Below are 19,607 nucleotides of genomic sequence, written 5' to 3' on the forward strand. Positions count from 1 at the left end.
GTGAAGATAGAGCTGAATCCCTGGACAGGTAAATGTCCTTATATTAAAAGTCAGCAGCCACAGTTTTTGTAGTTTTTTGGGGAAGACTTTAGCTCCTTTTTAAGCAAACTTTGCAGTTCATGCAAAGTGTGCCTATTCAATGAGCACTCAATCCCCAATTCTAATCCTACTAATTCTACTGTTAGCAACATGCGTGTTTGGGGAAAATGTTAGCTAAATTATTCCATAACAAGAGCCCAAGGAATGCTGAGTATCTAAAATCTTGCAAGTTAACAATTTAAATGTCATTTAGCTATAGTTCACATCTATTTAAATGATACTGTTAGTATTTATTGGCATTTGTATCTATTCTGTAATGGCAAACAGGTAATTTAATATATATAGGTATTCAAAGTAATAAGCATCCCTAATAGGTAAAGTTACTGTATTTTTTTTAAAGAACTTGTGTTTTTATATGGATGTACTCCACACACAACTGCTTGGTATCTTTTAGAAGAAAGTTAGAAAATGTACTTTCCAAAATAAAACCCTTTACCCATGTTAGGATGTAGAAAGTGTTCCATTTTAACTGCTACCCAATGTTTTGCATTGGGAACTGCTTTTATCTCCACTTTTTGGGAAATTTGATGTTATTTGTTGTAAGGTTGTTATGAACAATTTTTTGCTATTTTTTGCTTTCCTTCTAGTCCCCAATATGCAGTTCAGTAAGGATGTATTGACAGTGAAGGAAAAGGATGGATTGCTTCATGTTCCTATTATACGTACTGGGGATCTGAGTTATGAATCCTCAGTGCGTTGTTACACACAGTCTCAGTCTGCACAAGTGATGGATGACTTTGAAGAGAGAAGAAATTCAGATGATTCCCGTATTACATTTCTTAAAGGAGAAAAAGTAAGTATATAAATGACTGCCAGATAAGTGAGCCATACTTGTTTGCATGGCATACCATACCATAGCCAGATTCATTTAACTGTTTTGGGAGAATTTATTAAGGTAAATAGTATTGTGAAAAGTAAAGCACCCTATAACATCCAATCAGAATTCATCTGTTCTTGATCTGACTACAAAATTGTACTTTGCACTCAAATATTAGGTGTGCTTTCGTTGAGGTTAACAACTCCATTGTTGCATAGTCACAGCAAGTTTTCTTTATAAGCAGATGAAATGACCATAATGCTTGCCATGGTCTATAGTTACGTGCATTTTTTTTTTTGCGTGACACAAAGCAAGAAGGGTGCACCAGCCTAATATATTACCAATGGCACCATTTATTAAAGGGAATATTTTTTAATGTGGCAACTGCACCTTTGAGACAGCATACAACCTGTGTTGCAGACATATATATTTTCTTGATCTAGCAATTCAAAGGGTTAAAATTAAACTAAAGAATACAAATAAAATAAATGTGTGTGTGTGTGTGTGTTTGACATATAACACACTTGTCAGTCCTAACTACTTACATAATATATAAATTAACATTGCGTAAGCAGACATTCAGCTCTTAGGAGGAGGGACCACCCAGAAATGTAGTGTCTGCTATACATTTATTTTGGATGTCAGATCATTGATGTTTGTGAGTATATTTGTCTATTCTTTTGTGCCAATGGTGGTGCACTAGGCTGGTGCACCCTTCTTGCTTTGTGTCATGCAGTGTTTTGGGTTCCCCCTGTCCGAAGAGGGCTGCAAGGGCGTAGTGGGTACCTGGTGACCTGTGGAACATCTAAGCCAATAAGAGCACCAGTAGTGGAGAGCATCCATTTTCATTCATATCCACCACAGCATAGAGGTTTCTTGTATGTTTTGACATGCATTTTTTTTAACAGAAACATCTGTTGACATGTTAGTAAAATATGCATAATACCTTACAGTTTTTAATAGCAGTAACTTAGCAAAATCATAAATGTAAAAATAAAAATTTTATTTTCTGTACAGACAGAATCCACATCCTGAAATGACTTATAGCAGTCAGCTATGCCCCCCATTGTTTCAGGGGCCCCTTGCGCTTGCACACAATGTATAACTGACATATCTTTGTAAACAGGTGAAAAACTGCACAGTTTTTATCAATGATGACTCCGTATTTGAACCAGAGGAACAGTTCAAGATATATCTCGGCAATCCACTTGGCAGTCATTGGAGTGGAGCCAGGGTTGGAAAGATTGATATGGCCACTGTTACTATCTCTAATGATGAAGATGGTAAGTGCTGTATATAAATAGAATCCATTACTAATACATGTGTTTAAATCAAGTCATATGCAAAAGATAAATAAAAATCAAGTCATATGCAATAAATAACGTTATTCCTAGTTAGATACCGCTTAGCTTATAATTGTTAAACTATTGTATTGGATCCACAAAAGACATTCGAACAACTCCTGTTAAAATAACACAGATCAAAACATGATATAGGAAGGCTAACCTCATTTGTTTTTCATATATCTACTACACAATGGGCTGTGTTAGTATGCTTTTTAGTAATATTACGAAAGTACTAAATTGTGTTAAAAATCGTAGTATATATTTTTGTCACTTTTTCTGTAGATGTGTTTAATGTTTAGTAAATGATCACTCAATCTGCTTATAAATTATTAATCATGAACCTCTTTTTAAAATCTGCAGCACCAACTATTGAATTTGAAGAGTCTATTTATCAGATCCGAGAGCCACAGGAGCCAGATGGAGTGGCTACTTTGAACATCAAAGTAAAAAGAAAGGGAGACCAGAATAGGACATCCAAAGTTCGTTGCAGCACGCGAGATGGATCTGCTCAGTCAGGCGTTGATTACTATCCAAAAAGCCGGGTTCTTAAATTCAGTCCTGGTGAGTTTTTTTGTAAATAACTTAGGGCAACCGGTGGCAGTAAACTTGTTAATTAAAGTTTAAATACTTCTGTGGTTCTGACTTCTGGTAAACTAGACATCTGCAGGAATGTGGGGCCTTCAGGATCAGAGGTAAAGGTTGAAAATAGTGGACAAATTTAAATCTGTCTAGAAAAGTTCATGTGCCCCACAATAAGCCCAGCACTACTATTTGAACTGTGTAAATCTTCAGCCACTGATCATGCAAATAGCTGTCATTAGAAATCATGGGGCTACACTGTTCTCTTGCACTCTGCTAAAATTACACTGCACTGGGGCCACCACCCCTGCACAACTATTGTTACCCACAAAACATGGAAAATATACTGACAGAGCACTGCCAACTTATGACAGAAACTTTATCAGACACTAAGGCCTTGTACACACGGTCGGACCAAACCGATGTGACTGGTCCGTCGGACCGTTTTCATCGGTTCACCTTTGAAGTGGCCGTACGGCCTGATATGTGTACACACCGTCAGTCCAAAATCCGATCGGGTCAGAATGCGGTGACGTCAATTACACGACGTGCTGAATAAAACGAAGTTCAATGCTTCCAAGCATGCGTCGACTTGATTCTGAGCATGCGCGGGTTTTGAACCGATGCTTTTCTGTACTAACCATCGGTTTGGTCCGATGGGGCAGCGGTCCATCGGTTCGGTTTTGAAGCATGTTTTAAATTTTTGGACCAAAGGAAAACAGACCGATGGCCTATACCAGAGATATGCCATTAGCGGACCTCCAGCGGTTGCAGAACTACAAGTCCCATGAGTCATAGCAAGACTCTGACAGCCCACAAGCATGACAACCAGAGGCAGAGGCGTGATGGGACTTGTAGTTTTGCAACAGCTGGAGGTCCGCTAATTGCATATTCCTGGCCTATACACACGGTCGGTTTGGTCCGATGAAACTGAACTTCGGTTCATTCTCATCGGTTTGGTCCGACCGTGTGTACAAGGCCTTAGGCTGGTTTCACACCATTGCGAATTGGATGCGGAATCTTTCTGCCCACTATTAGTTTAAATGGGCTGAGAGGTCGCTGCTGAATGCATAACCCGGTCATTCCAGCAGCAAGAATCTGTTTATTCTTGCCACAGGAATCCAGTGGGCACAGCTACCTATTCGTGTGAAAGAGGCCTACATATTTAAACAGTATAAACATTTCAACAAATACACTTAAAGTGTTTGTAAAGGCTTGTTTTAAAAAATAAATAACAAACATGCCTATACTTACCTGCTCCGTGCAAGGGTTTTCCAAAGAGCGGCCCCGATCCTCCTTTTCTGGGGTCCCCCAGTGGCGCTCATGGCTTCTCCTCTTCATCGAGTGTCCCCACTGACACAGACAGCAGGACTTGGCCCCACCCTCGGCTCCCGTGTCACTGGATTTGATTTACAGCAGCAGGAGCTAATGGCTCCTGCTGCTATCAATCTATCCATTGAAGCTGCTCTGCTCGATGCTGGAACGATCAGACTCATGTAAGAAAAAGGGGGGCTCTGGGGGGCAGCTGCACCACAGAAGGTTTTTCACCTTAATGTATAGAATGCATTAAGGTGAAAAACCCTGAGAGTTTACAGCTTCTTTAACAAGTAATCTGCCTGACTTAACAAATAAAAAAAACTCAAAACAGTATGACAAAATGTAAGCATGACTAAGGCTGGCCATACAAGGTTTCTTTTTTTTTTTCTTCAGCCAGTTGACAGATCCCTCTATCCACACAAATGAGGTGGATGGAGGATCCCCCCCTGCTGGGACAGCAGCTACAGTTGATTGGCTGCAGCTGCTGATCGTCCAAATATATTCTGACATGTCACTTTGTCAGAAGTCTGATGATCAACTTCTGTTAAGCGGGGGAGGCCACATATCATAGCCAAAACAGAAAGTGAGAGTAAAGCTGGATACACATTATACAATTTTTGTTGTTCAATTTCCCTAAGATTTACCTTCAACTATGTAGTGCAATGGTCTGCCTGATTACAATTTGAAAAATTTGTGTTTAGGTTTGACCTCATATTATATGGTTTTGGTAACTCTAAAGGATAGTTGTAGAAGAAAATGTTATAAAAATTGTATAGTGTGTAGCCGACTTAAATTCCATCCAGTTCAATCAAAAAATAATTAAAATACAATCCCATATACCCAATTAAATACCCACAGTTGATCCAGAGGAAGATGAAAAACCCCAGCACAGCATGATCAAATTTGCTACAGTAGGGGAAAAAATTCCTTCTTGATCCCCCGAGAGGCAATCGGATTTTCCCTGGATCAACTTTACCTACAAATCTTAGTACCCAGTTATATAATGTACAATTAGGAAAGAATCCAGACCTTTTTTTTAAAGCAATCTACTGATCTTGCCAAAACCAACTCTGGAGGGAGCCTATCCCACATTTGCACAGCTCTCATTCTGTGAAGAAACCTTTCTGTATTTGGAGATTTTTTTTCCTCTAGACTTAGGCCCCATACACACGAGAGAATTTATCCGCGAATACGGTCCAGCGGACCGTTTCCGCGGATAAATTCTCTCGAGGATTTCGGCGGATTTTCATGCGATGGAGTGTACACACCATCGCATTGAAATCCGCGCCAAAATCCTCTGGCGATGACGTGTCGCGCCGCGATTATGACGCGGCGACGTGCGCGACGCTGTCATATAAGGAATTCCACGCATGCGTCGAATCATTACGACGCATGCGGGGGATCCCTTCGGACGGATGGATCCGGTGAGTTTATACAGACCAGCGGATCCATCCGTTGGGATGGATTCCAGCAGATGGATTTGCTTGGCATGTCAGCAAATATTCGATCTGCTGGAATCCATCCCAGGGGAGAAATATCCGCGGAAACAGATCCGCTGGCGTGTACACACCATAGGATCTATCCGCTGAAACCCATCTGCTGGGATTTTTCAGCGGATGGATTCTATGGTGTGTACGGGGCCTTAGAGTGCCCCCTTGTCCTCTGTGATGACCATAAAGTGAATAACTCAACACCAAGTTCACTATATGGACCAATTATGTATTTATACATGCTGATCATATCCCCCTTTCTGGTTCTCACCAGAGTAATCAGAACTAGTGTCCCTATTGGAAGATTCCCACTCATTCCTGTTCTGGTGATAACCAAAAATTTGGGATTTTATTTCAGTTCCACTCACGGTGAAACCTGTAGCATGCTGCAGCAAATAGCAGGCATGGACTGATTTCACCTAAGAGTGGGAATGCCTTAAATTAGAATGATAAAACAGAACCTGTGCCTATTTACTGTATAAACTGCAAGTGTACCATAAAATGTCTGTGCCTGAAGTGACAATGTCAGTGACACATACAATATAAATCTAAGGACAAATGATAATTTTTCAGAAGGTAAACTATTTCGTCACATATGCTTTTCTGCAATAAAAAGTGATAATTTTATCTAAGACTGTCTTAAAGACGAATTTCATTAAAATCAACAATTGTTGGGACATTTAACATTTTGGTCAGAACTAGAACTATATAACATACAGAGTGCAGTTGTCAGGAGGAATAAGTAAGATACAACACAGAGTGTATACTGCTGCAACAGTCAGAATAAGAGAGGAGGCTGTTGTAGCAAAGGATTTGAAATGGGATGTCCAACATGCTCATCTAGGTGTGATGGACACACCTTGATGACCATGCGACCATGTAGTTTGCATTTTAATTACTTATTTATTTAAAATCCTATATTCATTGAAACATGTTTTGTTGAATGCATTATTATAACTGATCCGTAATCGGTGCTATTGTACAGCTATGCATGGGTATTTTGAATTAAAAGTTAAACAAAAGGAAACATTTTGTTTTAAAAGCTATGAAGGTGTAACATTAAAGAGTAGGACAAGTTGACTTGATGCAATCTGTTTCCAGCATCTCATTGCGCTATTTTTGCTTAATGCATCATGGATATTTTTATTTGGTAAGGTTACATTTCATAACCTTTCTCATAAAAGACACAAACACACTTATTTGTCAGAAATAAAATACAGAAATGTATTCATTAACCAGTTTATGGTTTATCTGTCACTATTTGCAGGTGTTGACCACATCATTTTTAAGGTTGAGATTCTGTCAAATGAGGACAGGGAATGGCATGAGTCCTTTTCAGTGGTTCTTGGTCCAGATGACCCAGTTGAGGCTGTTCTTGGTGATATTACAACTGCAACAGTAACAATTTTGGATCAGGAGGCAGCAGGGAGTCTGATATTACCTTCGCCACCTATAGTAAGTACTGTTATAATTAGTAGTAATATATATGTCAGTTTAGCTAGCTTCTCAGGTATTCCTGTAACACCCACCATAACAGCTCAAAGTCATTATATATTGTTTCCCTAAAAAAATATAATATTATTAGATTTTATAATTAATATCAGACATAAATGCTGTGTAAATGTGTCATTTGTAATTTTATATATAAATGGTTATATTTTGTGATAATAATGTGATTGTGAAGGTATCCCAGATAGCAGGGATAACTTGCCACAAATTTGTGGCAGTGTTGAATTGTAAGTCTGTTAACTTGCTGCATATTTTTACTGGCACTTTGTACACTTGCAGAGCTCTTAAAGCACAAGTTCTAGTTGACACTTTTCCAATTTGTAGAAAATTTGCGTGGCAAGTCTCTAGCAAGGAATAATATATAAATGGATACTGGCGCCAATAGTGAAACTAAAAAGAGAAGGGTTGCTGCACCTGAAATTTGTAAAAAAACGAACGTGGAATGATGATGTGATACAGGGCGCTCCCAATACAATCACTGAAAGTGCAAAGAGTGATCTATGCAAATAATATGTATACATTTGTAACCTTGTTTAAAAGTGTATTAGCAAATTGCTTCACTTTATACATGTGCACAAATGTTTCAAAAAAGTATATATACAAAATTCCACATTGGAAATCCGATCGTGTGTACGAGGCTTTAAGGTTTCATCTCATATTATATGGTTTTGGTAAATCTGAAGAAAAAAATCTACAGAAAATCTAATAGTGTTTATGGGGCTTTAGACTTCCATAGCCCAAACCATATACAGAAAATGGAGGGAAATATATTTTTGGTGAACTGGAGCCAGTCAGAGGGACAGGAAAACAATGTCTTAGTTGAGGCGAAAGGCAGAAACTACTTTAGGCAAGAGGGATACCACCTTGTCCATATGCAGAACCGGAAATTAATCCTTGCAGGATTGGGCCACCAGTTCAGACACAAACTTCACAGAGGTGGTAGATACAAGGAAAAACCATGTTGTGTGTTAAAGTTGAGTGAGGAATATTTATAATAGGTTCAAACGAAGCATAGAAAGAACCAGATTGAGTTCCAACTGAGTTACAGGGGAATGAACAGGGGGAGACAAAGGTCCTAATCTAAGAGTGAGGCCAGTGATCTCTGGAACAGGAAAGCTAAGGCAGAAATCTGGCTCTTGATAGTGCTTAAAACCAAACTCTGGTTTGACCCAGCTGTAGGAAGGAGAGGATACGGCCTGCTGAGAAACACTGAGAGGGAAGCATCAAGACTCATACCAAGTAAAGAGTGCCTTCTCGGTCTGATGATAGACCCTGCCTTGCTAGCTGTGAGCATCGTAGAAATCACAGATTCCGAGATAACCTTTTCTCTGTGAATCAATGTCATTAAAGCCAGCAACAGTGAAGCAGGATTAGTAAATACTGCATGTCTTCGAGACAGAAGATCGTGGTGACAATCTGGCAGCATCAATAGAGTGTTTGCCAAGATTATTACTAGGTGGGTGTACCACATCCAATGAGTTTAACCACTTAAGCCCCGGACCATATTGCTGGTCAATGACCGGGCCACTTTTTGCGATTCGGCACTGCGTCGCTTTAACTGACAATTGTGCGGTCGTGCGACGTGGCTCCCAAACAAAATTGGCGTCCTTTTTTTCCCACAAATAGAGCTTTCTTTTGGTGGTGTTTGATCACCTCTGCAGATTTTAGCCAATGTTTAAAAAACTATAAATAATAAGAAAAGAGCTTTTAAGAAATATAAAAATGCGTGAACACTATCATTGTTTAAATGTTACAAAGAATATAACAGAATATGTAAAAAGGTAATCAAGGACACAAAAATTAAAAATGAACGACAAATTGCAAAAGATAAAAGGACAAACCCCAAAAACGTCAAATAGATTAATAGTAAAAAGATCAGGTCTGAGCATGTTGGCCCTTTAAAAAATATTGTAAAGTGGGTAACTGGGGACAAAGAGAATGCACATTTATTAACCATTTCCGGACCGCCGCACGCCGATATATGTCGGCTTTTTAAAGTGGGATATCTCTGTTATGGCAGCAGCTACCTGCCCTAACCCAGGTATCCTCATCTTCAGCCGGCGGTCTGGTTTCCAATAATGGTGGCCCCCCTCCTGCCGCTCTGCCGTGCCCCCCGCCGCTTACCCGGAGCCGTCGGCAGCGGCATAGACGATCTGGTTCCTCCTGTGGCTGGGTATGGAGACAAATCAGGGGAAGATGGTCCCCACCCGTCTCCATACTATAGCAGGGCGGAAGCAACGTCAAAACATCACTGCCGCCCATAGCTCTTAACCACTTAAGCCCCGGACCATTTTGCTGGTCAAAGACCGGCCCACTTTTTGCGATTCGGCAGTGCGTCGCTTTAACTGATAATTGCACGGCTGTGCGACGTGGCTACCAAACAAAATGTATGTCCTTTTTTCCCCACAAATAGAGCTTTCTTTTGGTGGTATTTGATCACCTCTGCAGTTTTTATTTTTGCACTATAAACAAAAAAAGAGCGACAATTTAGAAAAAAATTCAATATTTTTTTGCTATAATAAATATTCCCCAAAAATATATATATATATATATAATTTTTATTGTGACTGCGACATTATGGCGGACACATCGGACACTTTTGACACATTTTTGGGACCATTGTCATTTTTACAGCGACCAGTGCTATAAAAATGCACTGATTACTGTGAAAATTACACTGGCAGTGAAGGGGTTAACCACCAGGTGGCACTGTAGGGGTTAAGTGTGCCCTAGTGAGTGATTCTTACTGTAGGGGGGATGGGCTGTCTGTGACAAGACAGTGATCACCACTTTTGATTACAGGAAGCGGTGATCACTGTTATTGTCACTAGGCAGAGCGGGGAGATGCTTGTTTACATCAGCATCTCCCCGTTCTTCCTCACCGTGAGATGATCGCGGGTATCCCCGCGGCTATCAAGTCCACGGGACCCACGGTCGGGCTCGCGGCAGGTGTGCGTCCACAATGCCGCTTCCTTAAAGGGGACGTATATACCGTATTTATCTGCGTATAACACGCACAGGCGTATAGCGCGCACCCTAACTTTAGGAGGGAAGTTTCAGGAAAAAACTTTCCACAGCCCCCTGCGTATAACACGCAGGCACAGCTTTTCCCTCTATTTTCAGGGTAAAAAAGTGAGTGTTATACGCCAATAAATACAGTGGGCCATATTCTGAGTAAGGATACGGTGGAGTATCTCAGGATACTCCATCGTATCTCTCTTTTTTGGCCCGTGTATCTATGCGACTGATTCTTAGAATCATTTTCGCATAGATACACTTAAGATCCGCCATGTGTAAGTCACTTACACTGTCGGATCTTAAATGTAATTACGCCGGCCGCCGCTAGATGGCGTTTATGTTCAGGTCTCATTTGTTTATGCAAATGAGCCTGATACGCCTATTCCCGAACGAATTTGCGTCGCGTAACCGTCGCTAACGTCGTTTGCGTAAGCGTAAACTTACCCCTGCTATATGAGGGGTAAGTTTACGCAAGTCCCACGTAGGCCATGTTAAGTATGGCGTCGGGTCCGCGTCGTGTTTTTCCGTCGGCTACGTCGTTTCCCTAAGTTGTTCTTGAATACGACTTTACGTCAATGACGCACACGTCGGCGTCATTGACGTTTTACGCCGAGAACTGGAGCATGCGCACTGGGCTATTTTAAGCCCGGCGCATGCGCAGTTCATTAGAATCGGGGGCGGGCTTAATTTAAATAGAAGCCACCCCCTTGGAGATATACGCGTGGCTACGCCGGGCCATTTACACTCCGCCGGCCCAAACTACGGAGCAAGTGTTTGGGGAATACAGCACTTGCTCCTGTAGGTTGGGGTGGCGGAGTGCAAATGGCTTACGTGCCGCCCGCGGGAAATCTAGGAGAATATGGCCCACTAGTATACGTCCTTTTGCCCAGGAGTGCCATTCTGTCGACATATAAATGCATGCGGCGGTCGGCAAGCGGTTAAAGGTTTTTTTTTTTACATTTTTTCAAATGACAATTTTTTTTTATTGCAGTTTAGTGTAAATATGAGATCTGAGGTCTTTTTGGCCCCCAGATCTCATAATTAAGAGGACCTGTCATGATTTTTTCTATTACAAGGGATGTTTACATTCCTTGTAATAGGAATAAAAGTGACACTTTAAAAAAAAAAAAAGTGTAAAATATTTAATAAAATTGTAAAATAAATAAGAAAAAAACATTTATTTAATGCACCCCGTCCCGCCGAGCTGAAAACGGTGTTCAAACCACGCATGTTAGGTATCGCCGCGATCGGTAGAGCGAGAGCAACAATTCTAGCACTAGAACTCCTCTGTGACTCAAAACATGCAACCTGTAGAATTTTTTAAACCTTGCCTATGGAGATTTTTAAGGGTAAAAGTTTGTCGCCATTCCACGGGTCTCAGTGCAACTCACCCAGCAACTCAGTGCCTATATGCCCCACCTCACACTCTCCAGTGGTACAGTATGATCTGTGAGGTAATGGCACTCTTGGGCAGAATTGAAGGCCGGTAAGGGCAGTATGTAAATGCCCGTGGGGGAAAAGGGGGCAGTGAAGGTCTGACTAGGTTATCTGTATGTGAACCTACCTAAAGTGAAACAGTATTAAAAAAATTAAGTTCTGATAGATTACCTTAGGCTGGCCCCTTGGTAAAACATTAAAAATAAGCGCCCTTTACTGTTTAAAATCTAGTAATGCACTTTCTCACCCTGCTCTGCACAGCTTCAGTTGTTTTCTATTCTCGGCATAGTCCCGAAAATCAGAACCACTAGAGGCAAATCTGCTGACAGCCTAAAGATTTACTGCTACTTGGGGGCTCTGGGCTTAGGCAGAATGACAGCCTCCCAGCAAGAAGAAACAGGTACAATGCTGGAAGTAATTTACAGCGCACACTAATTTTGGTAGCATAATTATTAATGTGTAATGTATGTTCCTTGCTAAAGGGCATTATTTTTTATCAAGTTGTTATAGGTAAAGTTTTATTTAGGAGCTAAATAAAACTGTCAGTGTGGGAGGCTGGTCATCTTTTCTGGTGGCATTGACACCCTAGCGCACAGCCTGTGTAGCCTTTGGGAAATTTAGCCTTCAACATAATCAAAGCAATCAGTGTAAGTGTCTTTAAGCATCATGAGAACCAAGAACGTGGACCTGGTGGTAGCTACAAACGTTCCTTTCTCTTTTGCTAATGTGCAGCCTTATTTTAAGTGTGATTTTACACTATTATTTGCATCTAGTACTTTGATGAATTATTCTGTTTGTTTTCAGGTGGTATCTTTGGCTGACTATGACCATGTGGAGGAAGTCACCAAAGAGGGTTCAAAAAAATCTCCATCTCCTGGGTACCCATTGGTATGTGTCACACCATGTGACCACCACTTTCCTAAATACTCCATAATGAGGGAGCGATGTGAGGAGGCCGGGATCAACCAGTCCACGATTTTATTCAGCTGGGAAGTGGCAGCGCCCACAGACTCAAGTGGGGCCCGATCTCCTTTTGAGACGATAACTGATACTACCCCTTTCACAAGTGTCAATCATATGGTGAGTACCAACAGAAAATATCATCCTCATATGGTTAAACATAAAGTGATACGTGACAACAACATGCAGTAGTACAATTTTAAATGGTATTTAACGCAAAAAATTAAGTGTAATATATTGGAGCTTACCAATCATTAGAGGTGGTGGCTGCATCCGTTTTTCCTTTTTTTAAGCTTTTTTCCTTTATTTCACTTGGTGATCCACATACACCCTGTCTTAGGGAGTCTGCATTCTGGATGAAGTAGTAAAGCCACCTTTGGTCAGCAACATTGTCTCTCTGAGGAGAGATTAGTATTCGACTAGAACATTTAGATGGACTAGACTAACAATTTAACTATGGCTAACACTTTATAAGCAGTTACAGTAAACTGTTTTGTTCCTTTTGGGTTAAAGGTTTTACATAAATAAATAAAAGCTTATGTTAGTGTTAAAGGGTTTGTCTTAACCCCCTAACTACTGTTATAGAATTATTAATAATGCACGTACATAATTAATAATCAGAGAAATATTAATATCGCACGTAAATAATTAAAATAAGCTATAAAAACCTTTTTGTCTATATAAAAATTAAAACAAAGAATAGCGCTGCGAAAAAGAGAAAAATATTACATTTATTGATACAGAGAAGAAACTTGTATTATTCCAATATTTACAAGTATAACATAACCGATAACACCTTTAAAACCAAGATGATATCCAAGGCACACAATTATACAAACAGTAAGACGGCTAACATGGATACATCAGTAAGAAATGACAAGTCATAGGAAAGGAAAGGTTACAGAGATTAATCTTAGGCCCTATCTTAAAATAGGGGGGGGGAGAGGGATGAGAGAGAAGGGAGAGAGGGAGAAGGAGAGAGAGAGGGAGAAGGAGAGAGAGAGGGGGAAGGGGAGAGATAGAGGGAGAGAGAGAGAGAGAGAGGGGGGGAAGGAGAGAGAGAGAGAGAGAAGGAGAGAGAGAGAGAAAGAGAAGGAGAGAGAAAGAGAAGGAGAGAGAGAGAGAAGGAGAGGGAGAAGGGGAGAAGGGGTTTACATCACCACGCCTGGGTCAGCTCATCCATCATGCTTCAGTCTGCCCTCCAGTCAAGCTAGGACATCATACACTCACTATGTCCATCTCACTTGACTCGTCTTTATACCCCTCAGACTACACCTTTTCCTTCAACAACTCTAAGTTCCCGAGGATTCGATTGGTTGCCTCTATGAGTCTTTTCAGTAATGACCCCCAACCGGTAACCTCCTCTTGACACCTACCAACTTCCCTTGTGATCACCCACTCACATATTTCCCACACTTAGTATATCACAAGGACATAATTGGACATGTTCAATTAACACAGGGCGTCCTATTGTGTTCCTTAATCAGACAAGAGATGAAAGGAACCTTTACTAATATACAGGTGGCCACTCCCTATCAGGAAATATATTGTAACTATCAAATGGTATGCAGCTATCCTTTGAAGCGTAGTCACACCAGTGTGCAAAGGGCCCCTGCTATGATGGAGCTTTTCAGCTTCCCTTCAAAACAAAAGGACAATTTGGTTAATGTAAAGGACAGCTGAGCGCTTCAATTTTGTCAGATCACAAACTTGAAGTCCAGTAAAACATACATTCATCTTTTGCACTGGTTTCCCTGATATAAAATATGAAGTTCAAACTTTCCACCACACTACTACTTTGTCTAATCACCAGGAGAAAGTAAAGAAAAAAAAGTCTAAAAAAAGAAAACCAATGCTGCCACCACACCTTAGAATTGGTGAGCTGTAATCATTTTCTGTTTTGGGGTTTAATACTGCTTTAACTTTTCAGCCCGGGTTCACACTGTTGCCGTGCAGTACACCACATGTAATTCGCACAGGAATCGCAGCACATTCCTGTGCAAATTACATGTGGTGTCTCGGGTGAGATTTGAGCTATGGATTTGTATAGTTTAAATCACGCTGCATTCGCACCAAACTAATGCAGGACCCTTATTTGTCCGCACCAGAATCACATTCGCATGGGTGTTCAAACATGCGTTTTGCAAACTGGTTCCGGGCTGACGTTAACTTTGCGATCGATTCGCATGGACGAGTTGCTATTTAGATGCAGTCCCGAATCCGCATCGCATTTGCTGTGAATTCACAGCGCATCTAGTGTGAACCCAGGCTCATTGAGTGTAGGAGAATCGTATTAGAATGAAAATAGTTTTCACATTTTGTGTTTATTGTTTAATTTATAATAAGGTTGCTGCTGTTTGTTAATTAATAAAATAGGTGTAGCTAAAGTAATACATAATAGGTACAGACATGTCCATTTAAATAACTGGCTGCTGTTATCTCCTTCACCAAAGGTGCACAGATACAGTAAGTACTTGGTACCTAGGCACAAAAAAGAATCTTGGCAAGTTAAGCACACAGTCCTACTTTTCTTAAGCCCAATGTTTCATCAGTGTTCATGTACTCGCACCCCTTACTAACTCAGAAATGTATCGGGGTCCAAGTGAAGAATGAAGCAACACTGAATCAATTTTAGAAGTTATCATTTGCCTATATACTCCCAGAAATATAATCTCTTCTGGCTAATGCCAGAGTTGTCAAATTGCCAGTCCACACCTATAGGCACGACTTTACTTTTTATTACTATCCTTTTTCTACCCATCAGCATGTTTTTCTGACATACAACAACTATGGCAATAATACATGTTAAAAATGCATACAGTTCTTGATTAAATTATTTTAATCTTATATTGATGTTTGCCTTAATGGATGTATTTAAAAGTGATTCTGTCTAATTTGATCTCCCAAGGTTCTGGATAGCATTTATTTCAGCAGGCGTTTTCATGTACGCTGTGTAGCCAAAGCTGTGGATAAAGCTGGACATGTGGGCACACCACTGAGAAGCAATATTGTGAGTATAGGAACTGACAGTGCCATCTGCCATACACCAGTAGTAGCAGGCACGGCAAGAGGATTCCAGGCCCAGTCTTTTATAGCCACTTTGAAATATTTGGATGTCAAACATAAAGAACATCCCAACAGGTATGTCATACACTCCTTTAATTTTATAATAAAATTAAATCAACCCAAAATAAAATAGAAAAAATTCAGTTAAAGAAACACATCATTGGCCTTAATTCTACATCTTGACTATGCATTATTTTTTTCCCATTAGAATTCATATCTCAGTGCAGATACCACACCAAGATGGCATGTTACCTCTCATCTCTACTATGCCTCTGCATAACCTGCACTTTCTTCTCTCTGAGTCTGTGTATCGCCATCAGCATGTGTGCTCCAACCTTGTCACCATCCGTGACTTGAGAGGCATTTCAGGTATTGTATGCACTTTAGTTTCAAAGCCAGAGAAATAACATTCTGAAAACGTAGGATAAAAAAGAATGAATCTATATATTTGAATCATACTGTACAGGACTTGTATTTATAGACCATGAGTTATATGCAGGCTATCTTCAGGTGATTGGACAATGGCAAAAAACTTGCTAGGGCCACCCCTAGTGTGCACTCATAAAACCCCACCCAAGATGTGTGTACTTACCTGCAGGGTTCTATACAGGTCCAGCGCCATGGTCTATTTCTACAGTTTCCAGTCCCAAGAGTTCCCAGACTCTTCAGAGTTATGCCTACGAAGAAGTATGGATAAAGCCTGACTGAGCATTGTAGATAAGGTAAAACAGGGTTTCCCTATATGTTGGCACCTGTTCCTGGATTTTAATAAGACAAGCTGCAGTGCTTATCACACAACATAGTTGTATAGGTTGGGGACAGTTATTCACTTTATTGTGGTACCCCCTGATATTTTTCCCCTAACATTTTTCGCCAGAGAAATTTAATTAACTTCCTGCCTGCCATATAGCAAAGTTACGTCGCCAAAGAGTTTTTGTTATCTGACATCATATGACGTGGCCAGAATAAGAAGCCGCTGCGCCCCCGGGGATTCCCCTTTGCTTTGATTGTTGTTGCGGCGTGTCAGTCTGACACACCGTAAATCCGATCTAGGTAAAGAGTCTCTGAAGGAGGCTCTTTACCACGTGATCAGCCATGTCCAATGCCGGCTGATCACAGTGTAATCAGGAAAAGCCGTTCAAAGGCTGCTCCTCTGACAGGGGGGGGTCTGTGCTGATTGATTATAAGCACAGCCCCCCGAGGATGCCCATACTGGACCATCAGGGATGCCCACCACTAGTCACCACCAGGTATGCCACCCATGGCCACCAGGAATGCCAATCAGTGCCCACAATGGATGCCGATCAGTGCCCACAATGGATGCCAATCAGTGCTAAACAATAATGCCTGCCAATCAGTGATGCACATCAGTACCATCCATCAGTGCCCATCCATGCCACCTATCGGTGCCCATCCGTGCCGCCTATCAGTGTCACTTATTGTGCGCCTTTCAGTGCCACCTATGTGTGTCCTTCAGTGCCACCTATGTGTGCCCATTAGTGCTGCATATCAGTGTCGCCTATCAGTGCCGCATATTAGTGCCTATATTCAGTGCCACCTTATCGGTGCCCATTAGTGCCACCTTATCACGTAATTTGGAACACGTTAGTTGGAACTCGGAATTTGGAATTCAGAACACAGAATTTGGAATTTTGAAACATGGAATTTGGAACACGGATTTGGAATTCAGAACACAAAATTTGGAACAAGGAATTTGGAATTTAGAACACGGAATTTGGAACTCGGAACACTGCATTTAGAATTTAGAACACGGAACTCAGAACACGGAATTTAGAATTTGGAACACGGAATTTGGAATTCGAAACATGGCATTTGGAACACAGAATTCGGAACTAGGAATTTGGAATTCAGAATATGGAATTCGGAACACAAAACTCGGAATTTGGAACACAGAACGCGAAATTGGTAACTCGTAACACAGAATTTGGAATTCGGAACTTGAAATTCAGAACACAGAATTTGGAATTCAGAACATGGAATTTGGGATTCGGAACATGGAATTTGGGATTCAGAACACGGAATTTGGAATTCAGAACACAAAATTTGGAATTCAGAACACAAAATTTGGAACTCGGAACACAGAATTTGGAATTTAGAACACGGAATTTAGAATTCGAAATATGGAATTTGGAATTCGTAACACGGAATTCAGAACAGGAAATCTGGAATACAAAACACAGAACTCGTAACATGGAATTTTGAATTCGGAACACTGAATTGGGAATTTGGAATTCAGAACACGGTATTTGGAATTTGGAACACAGTATTTGGAACTCGGAACACCGAATTTTGAATTCAGAACACGAATTTGGAATTCGAAACATGGAATTTGAAACACAGAATTTGAAATTAGAAACTCGGAACATGGAATTTGGGATTCGGAACATGGAATTTTGAACACAGAATTCGGAACATGGAATTTGGAACACTGAATTGGGAATTCAGAACACAGAATTTGGAATTCGAAACATGGAATTTGGGATTCGGAACACGGAATTTGGAACACAGGATTTGGAGTTTGGAACACATAATTTGTAATTTGCAGTGCAGAATTTGAAATTTGGAACACGGAATTTGGAATTCGGAACACTGAATTTGGAATTCAGAACACGGAATTTGGATTTTGAAAAATGGAATTTGGGATTTGGAACACAGGATTCGGAACACGGAATTTGGAATTCGAATCATGGAATTTTTAACACAGAATTTGGAATTCGAAACTCGGAAACATGGAATTTGGGATTCGGAACACGGAATTTGGGATTCGGAACACGGAATTTGGAATTTGAAACATGGAATTTGGAACACAGAATTTGGAATTCAGAACACGGAAATTGGAATTCGAAACATGGAATTTGGAACACAGAATTTGGGATTCGGAACATGGAATTTGGAATTCGGAACATGGAATTTGGGATTCGGAACACAGAATTTGGAATTCGGAACACTGAATTGGGAATTTGGAATTCAGAACACAGAATTTGGAATTCGGAATTTGGAATTCAGAACACAAAATATGGATTTTGAAAATTGGGATTTGGAACACAGGATTCAGGAAAAAAAGAAATTTGGAATTCAGAACATGGAATTTGGATTTTGAAAAATGGAATTTGGGATTTGGAACACAGGATTCGGAACATGGATTTTGGAACACAGAATTTAAAACTCGTAACACAAAATTAGGAATTCGGAACACAGAGCTTGGAACTTGGGGCCAGATTCACAGCCGAGATACGACGGAGTATCTCAGATACTCCATCGTATCTCTCAGAGTATCTATGCGACTGATTCATAGAATCAGTTACGCATAGATAGCCCTTAGATCCGACAGGTGTAATTGTTTTACACTGTCGGATCTTAGGATGCAATACCGCGGCCGCCGCTGGGGGGAGTTTGCGTCGTAAACCAGCGTCGGGTATGCAAATTAGTAGTTACGGCGATCCACGACGGTTTTTCGCGTTCGCTACGTCGCTGCTAGTCTAGTTTCCCGTCGCAAAGTTAGTCGTCGTTTTAGGTGCCCTAACTTTACACAGCACACGTATGTGCTGTATAAAGTATGGCCGTCGTTCCCGCGTCGAAATGTAAAAATTTTTCCTTCTTGCGTAAGACGTCCGGGAATACGGAAGTACGCTACGCACGTCGCCGTTCGAAAAAATGACGTCACTTCGCGCAAAGCACGGCGGGAAATTCAAAAGGGAGCATGCGTAGTAGGTCCGGCGCGGGAGCGCGCCTAATTTAAATGGCACACGCCCCTTTGAATTACGCGGGCTTACGCCGGAGGTTTTCATTGCAAGTGCTTTGTGAATCAGGCACTTGCGATGAAAACTTGCGGCGGTGTAACGTATCTATGATACGTTACGTCGCCGCGATTCTACGTGAATCTGGGCCTTGGAACAGGGAATTTGAATGCAAAACATGGAATTTTGAATTCGGAACACAGAAATTTTA

At 40.8% G+C, this 19,607-nt stretch overlaps 1 protein-coding gene across 1 annotated transcript in view; it reads left to right on the plus strand.

The window, feature by feature from the left end:
- FRAS1 (Fraser extracellular matrix complex subunit 1) overlaps positions 1 to 19,607 on the plus strand; it is a 660,838-nt gene that overhangs the window by 597,211 nt on the left and 44,020 nt on the right. The window contains exons 59-65 of the mRNA XM_040324225.1: positions 687 to 892; positions 2,043 to 2,199; positions 2,623 to 2,823; positions 6,916 to 7,103; positions 12,417 to 12,692; positions 15,481 to 15,713; positions 15,847 to 16,007. Of these exons, the coding sequence (XP_040180159.1) occupies positions 687 to 892; positions 2,043 to 2,199; positions 2,623 to 2,823; positions 6,916 to 7,103; positions 12,417 to 12,692; positions 15,481 to 15,713; positions 15,847 to 16,007 (1,422 nt within the window). The remainder of the gene's footprint in view (positions 1 to 686; positions 893 to 2,042; positions 2,200 to 2,622; positions 2,824 to 6,915; positions 7,104 to 12,416; positions 12,693 to 15,480; positions 15,714 to 15,846; positions 16,008 to 19,607) is intronic.

The sequence above is a fragment of the Rana temporaria genome, chromosome 1, assembly GCF_905171775.1.
Source record: "Rana temporaria chromosome 1, aRanTem1.1, whole genome shotgun sequence".
Taxonomy (NCBI): domain Eukaryota; kingdom Metazoa; phylum Chordata; class Amphibia; order Anura; family Ranidae; genus Rana; species Rana temporaria.